Source organism: Manis javanica, chromosome 13, assembly GCF_040802235.1.
Source record: "Manis javanica isolate MJ-LG chromosome 13, MJ_LKY, whole genome shotgun sequence".
NCBI lineage: Eukaryota > Metazoa > Chordata > Mammalia > Pholidota > Manidae > Manis > Manis javanica.
Genome location: NC_133168.1, coordinates 93,696,825 through 93,713,226, shown reverse-complemented (window position 1 = coordinate 93,713,226; position 16,402 = coordinate 93,696,825). Strand labels below are relative to the sequence as shown.

General features: G+C 57.8%; 1 protein-coding gene across 1 annotated transcript; it reads right to left on the bottom strand.

Moving 5' to 3' along the window:
* Positions 1-247: 247 nt before the first annotated feature.
* LOC140845656 (uncharacterized) lies at positions 248-7,555 on the bottom strand. The gene is made up of 11 exons (XM_073220343.1): positions 6,582-7,555; positions 6,090-6,244; positions 5,427-5,950; positions 4,452-4,667; positions 4,031-4,134; positions 3,478-3,547; positions 2,968-3,033; positions 2,557-2,625; positions 1,558-1,679; positions 1,343-1,449; positions 248-1,120 (listed from the first exon to the last, which is right to left on the bottom strand). Exons 1-10 carry the CDS (start codon positions 7,037-7,039, stop codon positions 1,362-1,364), a joined length of 1,872 nt encoding a protein of 623 aa, XP_073076444.1. The 5' UTR covers positions 7,040-7,555; the 3' UTR covers positions 248-1,120; positions 1,343-1,361.
* Positions 7,556-16,402: the final 8,847 nt, after the last annotated feature.

Below are 16,402 nucleotides of genomic sequence, written 5' to 3'. Positions count from 1 at the left end.
TGATCATAATCTATAGGTGACAGGAAGTAAGGTTCAGTTTCTGTTTGAGCAGCCCTCCCCAGTGTTGCCGAGGTGTGCCACCCTGGGGCTTGGAGCACCATGCTCCTCCTCAGCACCTTACGGGGGGAGGACAGAGGATGGAGGACAACCTGGCAGAGGTCAGGGCCCCCCTGCATCAGAGAGTTTGAGGCTGGGGTGGGGTGGGCTGGGGCACACGATGTCCGCAGGAGGGGCAGAGCTTTGAGAAGAAAGAGCAGTGTGGTGGCAATCCGTTCAGCATTTATTACATTCTGCACAGGGATGACCCCAACCCCCAGGAACCATAAACCTCAGAGACAACACCCAGAGCACACTGCGCCTGGGGGGGCTATTTCTCAGGGATGAGGGGAGGAAGTTGTACAGGGGGCTCCCCTGTAAGCAAGTCCCGGTACCCTGTGACAGTCGGCCACCCCTGCATCCTCCGATGCCTCCGCTGGGTACCAGGAGGCTGTGGTCCCTCGCAGCACTGCGCCGTGTCTATGTCCATCCCGGGAAAGGCCGGGCCTGGTGAGGACAGCCCCCACCTATTCCTGGAACCCTGTGGCTACGACTCGGTGGCTGACGGCGCCCAGGCAGGAGTTGGTGTCACGGTTGGAGGCCACCTGCCGAAGGGGAACATCCTCCACACGGTGGGGCGGCTCGCCTCTGTCCAACGGGCCACAAGCAGAGGGGACGACACAGCACGAAGGTGGCCAGGTGCACCGCAGCTACATACGGGTCCTTGAGGATACAGTGGCAGCCTGGGGAGCTGCCCGAGTCGGCCGAAGGAGGAGGTGCCAGAGCAGCTGCCCCGGCAGAGGCTCCGGATGAGCAGCGGGAGGAGGAGGAGCAGCAGGCAGACTGGGGCCCTGGGGCGCCGGGTGCCGCCTGCCCGAAGGGGAAGAAGGTCTCCTCCACATGCAGCCAGGACACCAGCAGGGCCGAGCGCCCGATGACAGTAGCTACAGGGCCACGCGGGTGAGCAGAAGAGACTGCTTATCCCGGGTTCCCCCCATTATCCTGCTTCCACCCCGTCCCCACTGCCCTCGGGGCTCCGGGCCCTGTGCGGAGGGTCCTGTCAATCACGAGCACCTGGGAGTCCCTGTCAAAGAAAGGCTTCTGAGCGTCACCTACTCACAGAGGAGGAAACTGAGTCCCACAGGGGGCGGGGAACCACCCTTCAGTCTGGCACAACCGATCGGCAGTGGAGCGGGATTGCAGCCGCACCGGTCTTTAGGACGCCCCACACCCTGCATGGCGCAAAGTTTCCTTGACGCTGGGGAACAGCCCACCCCCTGCTGAACACCCCAGCCCAGAAACTCACCTGGCCCTGGCCCATAAGTTTAAATCTTGCGGGACCTGAAGAACTGTAACAGTCCTTTTCTGCCTGCCCTCTGACCTGGGGGCTCCAGATGGTAGGACAGGCCGTAGCTGCAGGACAGAGGGACACCTGTGAGCCCCTGGAGCCCCATGGCCGGGGGCCCTTCCCCCAGAGCCTGCCGGCAGCTACAGCCCACACCCCACTCCTGGCAGCCTCACCTCTGCTCTTCACCCAGGAGCTCCACTGTGTGGAAAAAGAACAGGAAGTGCTCCTTGGGCTCCAGGTCATACTGCCTGGCCAGGAACTTGTATGTGAGGAGCTCCTCTAGGAAGTCAGTGGCCTGGGGCAGAGGAAGGACAGGATGCAGATGAGGAGGGGGTGAGGAGTGGGGCACTGGGATGGTCCCGGATCTTTGCTCACGGAAACCCTCCTTCCTTCCAATGCCATCTAGCCCAGCCTGTTCCCACTGTTGGGTCTCCAGCTCCTCCTCCAGGAAGGCGGCCTTGATGCCATCCCATCCCCCACCTTACAAAGCCTTTAGTGTCCTGAGCTCTGTGTGTCTTAACTCTCTCAACACACGTTAGACCCAAGGCATGGCCCGGACTAGGTCCTGCCCAGGGTGTCTTGACTACATCCCTCACCTTTCATGGCTGGGCACTCAACTCTCTCTATTTTATGCCATCACCCTGGAAGGCAGCAAGGCGGCCAAAGTACATCGGAAACAGCCCCCTGAGCCCAGATCGAGGCCGAAACGTCCCCACCCTTTCTCAAGGTGGAGGACCGCCAGGGCCCTCCAAGGGGCAGGCCTGCCCAGAAACAGCACCCGGGCCTGGCCCGGGCTCGGGGCAACCAAGAAGCGGGGACTGCTCTGGGGAGCTGAGGCATCAGGCGGGAAGGCACTGCCAGCCCGCCCCCCCCCCCCCCGTGCTTCCTGCCCTGAAGGAGCAGCACCCCTCCCACTGGGCAGGGCCTGAGGGAGAGACCAGTCCTGCCCAGAATGTGTCCCCTGGAGCCCTCAGCGCCACCTGCACTGGGGCCAGGACCGGGGCTTAGGTGGGTCCTTCTGGCAGTCCTCTCCAAGAAGCCCAGGTCCTGGGGTGGAGGGGAGACGCTCAGGAATGGGGGTGGCCCGGTGCTGAGAGGTCCGGGCTCACTGGGGGATCTCCCCTCCCTAAAGCTCACCATCCAGCCCCCCTGAGCCCTGCTGGGTCACTCACGTCCTCATGATGTTCCTGGTGTTTCTCTAAGGCGTCGTACAGAATCAGTCCAAGGAATGGGACCATGCCCTGTGCCACCGGGGTGGGGAGGTGATGAGTCCCCACCTGCCTCAGGGGTGCCCACAGAGCCTCCCCTGAACCCCACACCCGCAGCCCCCAGCTCCCTTGGACCACCCTGTGCGGCCTCACCCCCTCCCTTCGCCCTGCTCTCCCCTCCTGGTCCCTCCCAGGGCTGGCTTTCGGCCATTCCCAGGACCTGTGGGCCCTGCACCTGTCCTCCTACTTCCCCCTGTACCCAGCTGCTCTCGCCCTCCTTCTGGTCACACCGGAGCTGGCAGTTCAGAGCTGGTGGGACCAGGAGCAGGTGCAGGGTCACCCCCACCGCCCTGACCCTGGCCGCGCCACTCTCACCTGCTTCTTCATACCCTGGGATGCCCTGGGGGACTGTGGCCATTTCCTCACCATGGCCCTCGCCTCCTGCAAGGTGCACGACACTCAGGTGCTCATGCTCCCCTCCCACGTGCCTCCCACAGCCAGACCGTGGTGGATGGATGCCTTGCCCGAGCCCCCTGGCACCTACGCTGTCCCCACCTCCACAGAGGGACTGTGACAGGCTCAGGGGACCCAGGGGAGAAGCCGACCTTGCTCAGCCACAGGCCCCAACCCTGCTGCAACCCCATGCCATCCCCAGCCCTGACTGGGGGTCTGTCCCCTGCGTCCTCAGTGGATGCCAGGCCCCCAGTCAAGTGGAGCCAGGGAGGGAGACAGACGAGGCCCTCATGGGCCTGGGGGACCCTACTTTCCCCATCAGCTTGCCCGGCTCACCCCGCACTCCTCGAGTCTTCCCCAAATCTGTGCCACAGCACGGCAGAGGACTTGCCCCAAGGACCCCTCCCTTCCTGACCTCCAGCCCCCATTTACCTCGAGGAGCTGCTTCCTTTTAAGCCCCTTGTCCCTCTTTTTAAGTTTTCTGTAGATCCAGGAGCTCTTCCTATGGGGAGGGGAGAGGAGGAGGGACACATGAGGCCAGCAGGCGGAGAGTCTCGGGGCCGACCCCTTTTCCCGGGGATCCTAGAAGGCCCACTAGCCCGCAGGAGTCTTCCCACCACGGCCCTGAGCCCTGGGAATCCGTGGCCTGGGGAGGGGCTGCGTGTTTCCACCTGGGGCCTCCATTCCCTGCTCTCCCGGGCGCGAATCTGCTTTGGGCCAGGTCGCTGTCCTTGGGGCAGAGACCTCCTGCTGCAGAGCACAAGCTCCAGATCTCCAATGGGCTTCACCCCACACCTGACATTGCAGGGAACTGATTCCTGCAGGGGTACCCGTGGCCTAACCCACAGGGGGCCCCAAGAGCCCGCCATCCCTGCCCCTAGACTCTGCCGCCTCCCAGGAAGTCCCAGCCCACTGAGGGACACTGCCAGACGTAGGGTGTCCCTGTCCACTCAGGTGGCCTGGTCCCGGAGACAGGACTACCCACCAGGAAACTTGTCCCCAGGTTCTCTCCAGACGACGTAGACCAGGGAACTCCAGGGCGTACATAATGGTACGGAAGGACTCGAAATTTCTGAGAGCCAGACACTCCTGGGAGGGAAGACAGAGCTGAGAGCGTGGCCTGCTTCTCTGCTCTATTCCCCCATGAACTCCTGTCCTTAAGGAGACAGACACCCAGGGAGCCTAGCACACCTGGTACCTGCTGAGCGGCCCTCCTGGGTGGAGGACTATGGCTCAACCCAAGAAAGGGGCCCAGGATGGCTGTTCCCCCCCCCCCCCCCGGGGCCTGCGAGTCCAGATCCACACGCCCCTGGCAGGAGGGCCCAGGGACCATGCAGGGCAGACCGCAGGCACCCATCCTGAGAGCTGGCGAAGGAGGGGACCCTGGGGACCGTCCCATGACACACCTTGGCCACGTGTATCCAGAACTCCACCACTCGGGCCCTGTCCTGGGCCGTCGTGCTCGGACCCCCGAGGCAGGAGGAGATGACCAAATAAAACGTGGCAGCACACTGCTTGAGGACGTTAAGGATGTTGGGGGCCAGGAGCACAATGTCTTCCATCAGTGGGTGTCTCTCTACGTAGGCCTTGCATTCTCCATGTTCAACCCTACTGTACAGCTCCTGGGGATGACAAGAGGTGTCATCCAGCTGTGCCCCTGGTGCCCCTGTTCCCAGGCAGGGTCACTGATCAGAGCTGGGTCCCAGGCAGCTGGGGACGTGCTGTGAGCCTTGTGGCCGTCTGGACTTCAGACCCCGTCCACTGAGGCGCCCAGGACCGCATGCACAGGACCCCACAGTAATGGGGCACAGAGGGGCTTTGCTCACAGGCCCCCTCACTCACGTCCTCCCTGAGGCACTAGGCAGCTCTCGCCGGCCCAGTCTGGGGCATCTGCCTCCCATGCTGCCACCCCGTGGATCCCGCTCCCCACTCAGGTGCAGTTTCCCCTTAAACAACTCCACCAGGACCTTTGATGGTGTCTATGTCTCCCACGCAGTCAGATCTATGGCAGGGGCCTCTGAAGTGCGGAGGCCATAGGAGCCTGCCAGGCCAATGGCCCGAGGACCTAAGGCCCTGGCAGCACCTCCCTGAGCACCCCTCCCCTGCCCTGCCCTTCCCAGCCCGGCCAGGCCCTGCCCACCTTCCCTGTGCTCCATCCTCCTCATTGGTCTGCAAGGATCCCTAAGGGCCGGCCCTACTGTCCCCATGTGGACATTGAGGGCTTGGGGGTGAGGAGATTCTCTCAGGGCACATGGTGAGTCCGTGGGGAAGCTGGGATGTGGGCCCACATCACAGGAGTCCACGTCAGGGGAGGGCAGGTGTGGGGTAGCCCGTGACACAGGGAAGGCCCACCCCCGACCCCGAGAGCCCGCTCCGCTCACCGCACACATCAGGGTCAGCTGCTTGGCCACCAGGCGGGGAAGAAACGCCAGGATGGTCTGCTCCTCCTCCCTCGGCAAATCCCGGGTGCTCATGGAACAGGGGGTGGTGGGCTCCAGGGCCACCTCTGGCTCTTCCAGGCCCTGTGCCATTCCTGCAGGTGCCACGGGCCCCGCACCCGAGGACTCATGGGGCTCCAGCTCGGGGCCTGATACCAGTCCTGGGATGTCCCAGGGGCTCGCAGCACAGGGGTTTGTGGGCTCTGGACCTGGACCTGGCTCTGCCACGCCTGGTGCCATTCCAGCAAGTGCCCTGGGCCCCAGGCCCGAAGGCTCATGGGGCTCCAGCTCAGGGCCTGGCCCCTGGGCTGAGGCCACTGCTGGGACATCTTTCAGCTCTGCAGCGGCTGAAGCAGGTGACACCGGCCGTAGCTCCAGCACAGGGTTCTCAGGGAGCTCCTGGACGGGCTCTAGGCACGAAGGTGGCGCTCCGCGTGTCCCTGGAGCCAGCTGCATCTGCCGTGGGTCTGGAGCAGGACACAGAGAAAGGGTCACCCTGGGCCTGATTCCCCGCGCCTTACAATCACAGAAAAGCCCTCACTGCCTTGAAGGGAACCCCAGTCCGGGAAGCCCACCCTACTTGGTTCCCTGGCTGCAGCCCCTCACCTTCCAGCTCTGCCACCGTGGGCCCCCGTTGTTCCTCCTGGACCAAGTGGTGGAGTTCTTGGCCCACCACGGTGGGTGAAAGCTGGCTCGCGTTGATGATGCTGGGTACATGCTCGGGCTCCCAGGCAAGGCGCCTAGCCCATCCAATTCTGGGACTGGGGGAAGGCCAGAGGGTGGCAGAGTGAGAAGCCTGGTCTTACCCGCCACACTGCCCTCGCGGCCCACCCTTGTGTGGGCCTGTCCGCTGTGCACTCCCCTGCCTGTCCAGGCACCTGCCCCTCCCCCTTCCTGACCCTGCGTCTCTCTCCTGGGACCCCATCCTCTCCCATCCTCCCGAATAGGAAGTCCCCATTCGTCAGCCCGCCCGTGGGATCCCGAAGATGAGTGACCTGCTGGGCTCTGCTGTGCGCCCCCTGCCCCAAGGCCTACACGCCTCCTCCACCCACTTTGTGCACACAGGCAGTGCCCCCTCCTGGCCCAGTGAACGCTCACTTTCTCAGATTCTCCTCTGGCCCCTCTTCATGCCCCCCATTACATGAGGAGGCGGTGAGGGTATCGCCCGTGACGCTTCCCGGCTGTGACCTGCGGATGACGCCTGAAGTGACTGCCCGACTCCACACGGGCCAGGGTCCCAGTAGTGTGTCCGCTTCCTTCACTGTTACGCTAAGTTTCCCCAAAGGGTCTGCACAAAGTGGGTGCTGCATACCTATTGTGGCTGAAGGAAGTCCTACCCGAACCTTCCCAGGTACCGCTCCTCTGCTGTCCCCAGAGGTCCCCCCATGTGGCCACGGTGGGGACAAGGTCCCGGCACAGCCACAGGGAATTGCGAGCCTCCGTTCCAAAGGCTGCTTCCCATGTGCTTTTCCAAATGAACCAGGCTCCAGGCCACTGACAGGTGAGGCCAAAGGCTTTTCATCGGGTACAGAGAAGTGAGCCCCAAAGTGGCCCATTGGCTGGCAGTCCTTTCTCCACTGCCGGGCGCCAGGGGAGCCCCTCTAAGGCCTCTTCCGTGTTTCCCATGGGCACTCTAACAGGCTGATCGCCAGTCACCCTGCCTGTCAGAGGAGCACACTGAGGCTCAGACACATGTGGGGACACTCAGGATACACCACGGGCTGTGGGCAGAGGCCCGTCTGGGCCGAGGAGGGGCTGGATGCTCACCGGGGGAGCCGCTGGCCCGTGGCTGGCTGGTCAGCATCCTTTGCAGAGAGTAGGGGCCAAGAAACATTCCGGCTGAGGGTTGCCCCTGAAGATGACCTTGCCGTGAACAGTCCCTGCTTCTCTTTCACACGTGTGGGCTGGTCAGCGTCCTGGGGAGGGAGTTTGGCCTCGGGATTGCTCCGGCTGGTGTTCGGAGCTGGTTCCACTCGTTCCGTGCGCTTTCTCCCCTTCCTCCTCACGCCTGTCCAGGGAGCCCTGCGCCTGGGGACCTCAGTCCCATGGACAGATGGCTCAGGTTCACGCTGAGGGGGGCAGCAGAGAGATAGTCAGTGGGAAACCCAGGAACCACCAGGACAAGGGAGGTTTGCAGCTCACCCGAGAGCCCCCAGCCCTCTGGGATGCAAGCAAGGAGCGGCACGGGGTGCCCCCGGGAGCGAGGTTCCAGGCCCTCTGGAGTGGGTCTGTTGACCAATCTTGTGGGGCAACCCTGGGAGGGCCCTGGCAGGTTACCAGGCTTGGAATGGGGTCCTGGGGTGTAGGCAGCCTGCCCCAGGTCCAGGGAGATGGAGTAGGTAAATCCACCCATCAGCTCCTCCATGCTCCCCAGAGTGGAGCTCTGCAAAGCCAGAGCCTGGTAGCAGGTGAGGAGGCACCCGGGGCTGCGTGGACCTCCCCGCAGGGGGTAATGTGGAACCCAACCCCTGTCCCCGAGATCAGGCACACAGGGCCATCTGCCTAGATATCCAGTCCTGGGGGAAGGAGAGGACACCCCCCGGGCTCAGGATTAACATGTGGGTGGAAGTACCTGGTCCCAACACTCACCTCCACTACTGAGTGATGAGACCAGAGCTGTGACACTGACTGCCCCCCTGCTCCCCAGCCTTCAGTCCCCGCATGCCCCACGCCCACTGCACACACACAAGGAGCCGGGGGAAAGGTCAGCCCGGGATGGGTCACACAGTGGCCTGGTCCTGGAGGGGCCCGCTCTGGGCTGCCCTGTGTTACCTCGGGGCTCCTCGGGAGACACGGACAGAGGCGTTGGAAGTGTTCTCTCAGCCAACGCCCACAGCGAGCAGGAAGACTCTCCGTCTCGGCTTCCCTGACTCCCACGCCTTCAGAAGGCTCCGCACAACAAGACCGCATGTTGCTCTGTCGAGCGCCTCGGGTCAAGTGAGCAGGACTGGGGTCTGCGACCAGGAGCTGGGTTCCGTCCGGGTCACAATTCAGGTTCTACTGGGCGTGTCTTCAGTGACATCACTTCTTCAAGGGTCCATTTCCTGGGCCGCTCTGTGAACTCAGATACGCCCACATGCCCGTCTGGGCTCCTGACTGCCCACCCTCCTGGCCCTTGCCATGCATGAGTACACAGATCTCCACCAGATCCCTCCCCTCGCTCTTTGGCAATGACACTAGGGTCCCAGCTCCGAGGAGACAAGAGCTGAGCTCAGGCCACTTTTTGTCACCAGTTCCCTGTCCTGCTGAAGCCATAGCACCTCCCCGGAGCTGCCCAATGTCCCAGCCTGCACAGGGAGGGTCATGCCAGACATTCCTCCCTAGGGACATCCCCAGGGATACATGAATGACCCCTCCAGCTTCTGGGGGCTGGTGTCACGTGTGTGCGACGAACAGACTCAGAGATGGAGGAATGCCGACCAGGCTTGGCACGGAGCGTGGAACAGCACGCAAGTCAGGCTGGGGACTGGGCCTTGTGATCTTGGCAGGCCAGTCCCCCGCTAGGCCATGTTCAGGTGTGCACCTGGAAGGGGCAGCAAGGAGAGGGGATCCAGGTGTTGTCATCTACTGGCATCCACCTTCCAAAGGTCCAGGCTGCTCTCAAACTAGGTGCTTTTCAGACCAATCAGTAAATGGGTCAGAGTAGCACACTGGACATGAGGTCTATGCTCTGAAATGCGAGGTGGTCTACCAGGCTGCTGTGCCCTTTGTGTGTGGGGGGTGGAGGAGGGTCCAGGTACAGCACCTCGTTCATCACCTTAGGAGAGCTTGGCATGCCCACACGATAGAATTCTCGAATCTTCTCAAAGACGAAAGGCCCCTGAATTTTTGTTGGATTTATTTCCCACCTTCTGACCCGTGACTGCTCTATCAATGTGCTTAGACAGGTTGTACTTCCTGATCACTGTGTCCAATCGGCGTAGTGCCATCAATGGGATGGGCCAGTGTGACGGCTTCTGGAAGGAAAAGGAGATGAAGGTTCCTTCTGACTAAGTGACAGCCTAAGTCAGGAGGTCTGATATGCCTCTGAGATAGTTTTGTCTCCTTGCCGGCTGAAAGCTGACTGCCCTGCTGGTCTTTACTCACAGGAAGAGAACAAAGAGCATTTTCGTGACCAATACTTACACACTGGGTGCTTGGGGACCAAGTGATGAAGCCCCATGTGCAGCAATAACTGCAATCTGAGACACTCCGATCACGGTGACCATCATGCACTGTCATCTCCAAGAATTGTCCGTTTTCTGAGTAGGCCACGTGGGTGACTTCAATAAGGGTCTGTGGAAATCACCACCCCGACATCTTCCAAGTCCTTGGTGGTCACTCCAGTCTGTAAGCTCTCCTGGAAGGCAGTACTACTTTCAACATGTACTTTGGAGGGAGTTCTAGAGGCTTGTGCTTGACCCGCCACACAGCAGGCACTCCTGGCCGGCACAGTCCCCTGTGGCTAGCAAGGAGGAAGCCGGGAGCTCTGCGTCCCTGACAGCTCGGTCCTGTGGCCTCTGACACTGAGGGAGCGGCACTGCGGGCACTTGGTCGGGGTGAGGGGGTGCTGCTCCTGATACCAAGACCCGGTCCTCGTCCCTGAGGTCAAATCACAAAACACAGTGACAAGCTTTTGAGGAAAGGAAAGAATAGTTTGTTGACTTGCTAGTAAATGAGGGAGTGGCAGGCTCCTGCCTTAGAGAACCACCGTCCTCCTGACACGCGAGCGGTCAGGGCTTTTCGAGGGGAAATCGTGGTAGAGAGGCTGGGGTGCAGACACATGAAGTAGCAGCCTGCAAGGGTCCAAGCAGATATTCCTGTGCTGATTCACTAGCGTTTTGTTTTTCTTTTCTGCTCCGCCTCAGTCCCCTGGGACAGAATGGTTTTTGAGTCCCTTTCTTAGTGAACTTTACTGGCCTTAATTCTCTCTCATCCCGCTCATATCTATTTTTCTGCCTAACACTCCCAAGACTGACCAGCCTCTCTGTAAACATCCCATACACGTGCTAACAGGCCCTTCAGGTCTACAGTGTGTGACACCCAGGCAGGAATCCTGGCTATAATTTCCAGTTTCTTCACACGATCTTGCTCCTTTCAACAAAAAGATGGAGGTCCTGGGTCAGCCCTTCGTAAACATAGCTACTTGACCGGTGGTGGCAGGAAGAATTTCTTCCATCCCTGAGGTTCCCCTAGCTGGAGTAAGAAACAGATTGACATGAAACAGATTAACAGGAGAAAAAGTAACAAAATTTAATTAAGTACATACAGGGAAGCCATAGACATCTGTTCCACAGACAGGGTGTGGGTAAAATTGCAATATTTGCAGAATCTCTTGGCCTGGCTTTAGTGCATGTCGGTATCAACAGGGGTTTCCAAGGGGTGGAGAGAAGTAGTCTGTCTCCATCAGTGGGTGATTACGTGGGCGAGCGAGGGCTTATCTGGACCAGAGAGCTTGGTGGGAGTATTGGCTCTCTTCTACTGCAACAGGAGAGAGAGAGAGAGAGAGAGAGAGAGAGAGAGAGAGAGAGAGAGAGAGAGAGAGAGAGAGAGAGACACACACACACACACACACAGGGCGACTCCTTGTATGCAATAAACGGCCTTTGAACATCATTTCTCCCTTTGCCTGATTTCGCTTTCAAAGGTGTTTTGCCCTGGGATCTCCCCTCCCTGGAGTTACGCAGGGAGAATGAGGTCTGTGTGTCATCTTGAACCAAGGAGAAGGGGTGAGGGTCTGCGACTTCAAGGGAAAGGGAAGTAATTCACAGGAATATAAAACAGGAAACGTCTGATAAAATACTTGATGGGACACAGAAACAATGCGGGGGCAGAATGGGGAATTTTAACAGACCAAAATGATACCGGGGTTCTTGTTCCCATAGTCAAAGAATGAACTTCGCAACATGATCAAGGTAGGAAAGAAAGCCAGGGAGGCTTTTATTTAGAGAGAAAGTAGGAGAAAAGAGCTCCTGGGGCATGCGGGGGGTGGGGGGACAAGAGAGTTCGCGGCCGCCTGCCCCTCCCGCCCGCTCACCGCGGGTGCCCCCCCTCGCCCAGCCCCTTCCCTGCCCCACCGTGACCACCTGCGGATGCCGGGCCTCGTCCCCCACCCCCACACGCGGTCCGGGGGCTGGGGGTGGCGGTGGGCACACCCGCCTTCAGCCTGGCATCCCCGCCCAGAGGCAGGGCCAACCCGCGGGCAGGCCGGCGGGTCCCCCACCCCGCAGGCAGGCCTTGGGCTCCCTGCGCAGCGCGGAAGCCCCTAAGCCCTGCGCTCCGATCGCCTCCACTCGCCCTCACCCGCCGGCCAGCGCCGGCCTTAGACCCCCCGTCCCCGGGCCCGGGCTGCGCTCCCGGAGGCAGCGCTTTTCCCCTCCTGGCCACGGTAGGGAGGTAGGGCAGGCCCGGCCCCACAGGAGGGGACCACCGTCCGTGGGCCCGTGGTCGCGCCCGTCTTTCGAGGGTGGTGTCCGTGGCCTCGAGCCCCGCCCCCCACCCGGGCACGGAGCGGGCCGAACGCCCCAGGCCACCGGCGGCCCTGGGCACCCTGCTGCCGCGCGTCCCGCGCTGCTCTCCCGCAACAGCAGGTGCGCTCTGCATGTGCCGGGGCGCCCGCGCGGAAGACACGCAGAGGCAGAGGAACCGGGCCGCGCGCTCACACCCTTCTCCATGCATAATGATGAAAGTATAAAGTCACCAAGAAGATATATTAAAGCACCTACTAAAAGCACCCCAAAATGCTAACAGAAAGAAAAGAAAAACTAATATAACTAAAGGGAAAGCACAGACAAGTCCATCAATCTACTTGGATATGTCAACACTTTTTTTCTCAGTAACTGACAGAACGAGTAGATAATAAACTCAGCAAAGATGCAGAAAAACTGAATGGTATCCACCAACTAGATCTAGTTAACACTAATAGAACATTCCACTCCACAACAACAGAATTTTCAGGAGCATTAACATACTGATCACATAGATCACAAAACTGAACTAAATTTCAAAGAATTAAAATCATACAAAATATGTTTGTTCTCTGACCGTAGTGCATTAAATTACAAATCAGTAATACAAAGATATGTAGAAAATCCCCAATCCCTTGAAAATTAAATAACTTAATAACAGGTGAGTTATTTACAATAGCCAAGAAATGGAAGCAACCTAAGTGTCCCTCAGTAGATGAATGGATAAAGAAGATGTGGTGCATATACACAATGGAATATTATTCAGCCATAGGAAAAAAACGAATCCTACCATTTGCAACAACATGGACGGAGCTAGAGGGTATTACGCTCAGTGAAATAAGCCAGGCGGAGAAAGACAAGCACCGAATGATTTCACTCGTGTGGAGCATAAGAACAAAGCAAAAACTGAAGGAACAGAACAGCCGCAGACGCACAGAACCCAAGAATGGACTGACAGTTACCAAAGGGAAAGGGACTCGGGAGGGTGGGTGGGGAGGGAGGGAGGGACAAGGGGAATGAGGGGCATCAGGGTCAGCACACATAAGGCAGGGAGGGCGCGGGGAGGGCGGTACAACACGGAGACAAGTAGTGACTCTACAGCGTCTCACTACGCGGATCGTCAGTGACTGTAATGGGGTGTGGGGGGGTATTGCATAATGGGAGGAGTCTAGTAACCACATTGTTGCTCATGTGATTGTGGATTAAGGACACCTAAATAAATTAATTGATTAATTTTTTAAAAAACTAACGCGTCGGTCATCTCGTGAAAAATCAGTATATCGAAGAAAGTGACAGCCCGCGCCTGACGGCCCTCGCGGCCAATGAGCGCGCAGGTCGCCCGCAGGCCCGCCTCCGACTGACGGCACTCGTGGCCAGTAAGCAAGGCGGCGCCGCGGAGCAGGCAGCCATTGGGCGAGCGCGCGGAACCAGTGAGCCCGGCGGCTGCTGAGTAGCTGCAGGCGCCGCCGCCGCCACATTCAAGAGTCGGTGGCCTCGCGAGCGCCGTAGGCAGAGGCAGCTCCCGCGGCTCCGTCCATGCTCCGGGCCGCCGTCCCGTCCGCGCAGCGGGCCCCGCGGAGACCGCGTGAGGGTGGTGGACCCGCGCTGTGCTCGGCTGCGCCTTCCTCCCGGCGGACCTGCGGCCGAGCGTCCCGGGCGGGCCCCGCTTCAGGGGTGAAGGCGACAGCGACGGCTCTGCGGGCCGGAAGGTAGGTGGCCGCGGGGCGCGGCGGGGCCCGGACGGGGCGCGGGGACCTGTGCCTCGGCCTGCGGGCGCGGGGGAGCCGGTGAGGGTGCGGCCGTGCGAGGGCTCGGCGGGCGGCGCGGGTGGTGGGTCCTCGCTGGGCCCGGCCGGGGGCCGCGCCGCCGCCCTGCCGCCGCCGCCCGGGACGGGGGTCCGGGGGCCGCGCAGGCGGGAGGCCGGAGGGCGTCCTGCCGCGTGTGGAGGTTCTCGGCGGCGGCCTCGAGGGCGAGGGCCGGGCGAGCTGAGGCGCCCGGCGGGACCCGCGGCGGGGCGGCGGGGGTCGGGCGGCCGGGGGCCGCGCCTTCGGAATTAGAAGTGTTTCCCGAGGTGCCTGTCGTCCTTGCTTTGCCGTCGGGGATTCCCGGGTCAGTGTCCCTGCCGGTCCCTGGTGTGTTCAGGTTTTGTTTCTTCCTGGCTCAGCCGTGGGAGGTTGCGTTTTTCTCGAAAGTTGACCATTTCTCGAAAGTTATCCAGTTTCTTTCCATACAATTTTTCAGAGTATTCTCTCATAATTCTTCATATTTCTGTGGTGTCTGTCAGTTCTGATTTTTCCTTTCTCATTTCTGATTCTGTTCATGTGCGTTGACTCTCTTTTTTTCTTGGTAAGTCTGGCTAGGGGTTTACTATTTTGTTTATTTTCTCGAAGAACCAGCTCCTGCTTTCATTGATTCTAAATAGTTTTATTCTTCTCTATTTTATTTATTTCTGCTCTACTCTTTATTATGTCCCTCCCTCTACTGACTTTGGGCCTCAAGTTTTCTTCTTTGTCTAGTTTGGTTAATTGTGAGTTTAGAGTGTTCATATGGGATTGTCCTTCTTTCCTGAGGTAGGCCTGTGGTGCAGTATACTTCCCTCTCAGCGGTGTCTTTGCTGCATCCCACAGATTTTGCGTTGTTGAATTATTGTTGTCATTTCTCGCCATCTATTGCTTGATCTCTGTTTTTATTTGGTCATTGAGCCAGTGGTTATTTAGGAGCATGTTGTTAAGCCTCTACGTGATTGTAGGCTTTTCCGTCGTCTGTGTGTAATTTAATTCTAGTTTCATACCCTTGTGGTCTGAGAAGCTGGTTCATACATTTTCAGTCCTTTTGAATTTACTGAGGCTCTTTTTGTGGCCTCGTATATGATCTGTTCTTGAAAATGTGCCATGTGCCCTTGAGAAGAATGTGTATCCTTCTGCTTTTGAGTGGAGAGTTCTGTAGATGTCTGTCGGGTCCATCTGTTCCAATGTGTTGTTCAGTGCCTCTGTCTCCTTACTTATTTTCTGTCTGGTTGATCTGTTCTTTGGAGTGAGTGGAGTGTTGAAGTCTGCTAAAATGAATGCATTGATTCTGTTTTCCCTTTTAATTCTGTTTGTATTTGTTTCACATATGTAGGTGCTCCTGTGTTGGGTGCATAGATATTTATAATGCTTATATCCTCTTGTTGGATTGACCCCTTTATCATTATGTGGTGTCTGTCTTTGTCTCTTGTGACTTTCTTTGTTTTAAAGTCTATTTTGTCTAATACAAGTAGTGCAACACCTGCTTTTTCCTCCCTATTAGTTGCATGAAATATCTTTTTCCATCCCTTGACTTTTAGTCTTTGTACGTCCTTGGGTTTGAAGTGAGTCGTCTCTTGTAGGCAGCATATAGATGGGTCTTGTTTTTTCATCCATTCAGTGCCTCTGTGTCTTTTGATTGGTGCATTCAGACCATTTACACTTAGGGTGATGATCAATAGGTATGTCTTTATTGCCACTGCAGGCTTTAGGTTCGTGGTGACCAAAGGTTCAAGGGTGCCTTATCTTCCTTACTATCTAAGAATCTAACTTAACTCAGTTAAGTATGCTATTACAAACAATCTAAAGGAGGCTGTTTTTTTAATTTTCCCTCCTCATTCTTTATATATTAGGTGTCATATTCTGTACTCTTTGTCTATCCCCTTTTGTTACTTCTGGTGACAGCTATTTAATGTTAGGAACACTTCCATCTGTAGCAGTCCCTCGAAAATACACTGTAGAGATGGTTGGTGGGAGCTAAATTCTCTCAGCTTTTGCTTATCTAGAAATTGTTTAATCCCTCCTTCAAATTTAAATGATAATCTTTTTTTCCCAATTTTTTATTAAGTTGTTATTATGATTATTTTTTGGTATCAAGCTTCAGTTACATGAGCAACATTATGTTTACTAGACTCCCCCCATCACCAAGTCCCCCCCACATACCCAATTACAGTCAGTGTCCATCAGCGTAGTAAGATGCTATAGAATCCCTACTTGTCTTCTCTGTGTTGTACAGTACAGCCCTCCCTGTGGCCCCCCTATGTTATGTCTGCTAATAGTAATGCCCCTTTTCTTCCACTGATCCCTCCCTTCCCACCCATCCTCCCCAGTCCCTTTCCCTTTGGTAACTGTTAGTCCATTCTTGGGTTCTGCGAGTCTGCTGCTGTTTTGTTCCTTCATTTTTTTGCTTTGTGCTTATGCTCCACACGAGTGAAATCATTTGGTACTTGTCTTTCTCTGCCTGGCTTATTTCACTGAGCATAATACCCTCTAGCTCCGTGTATGTTGTTGCAAATGGTAGGATTTTCTTCTTCTTCTGGCTGTATAATATTCCATTGCGTATATGTACCACATCTTCTTTATCCATTCATCTACTGAGGGACACTTAGGTTGCTTCCATTCCTTGGCTATTGTAAATTGTGCTGCGATAAACAAGGGTGCATATGTCTTGTTCAAAGTGGGCTGCTGC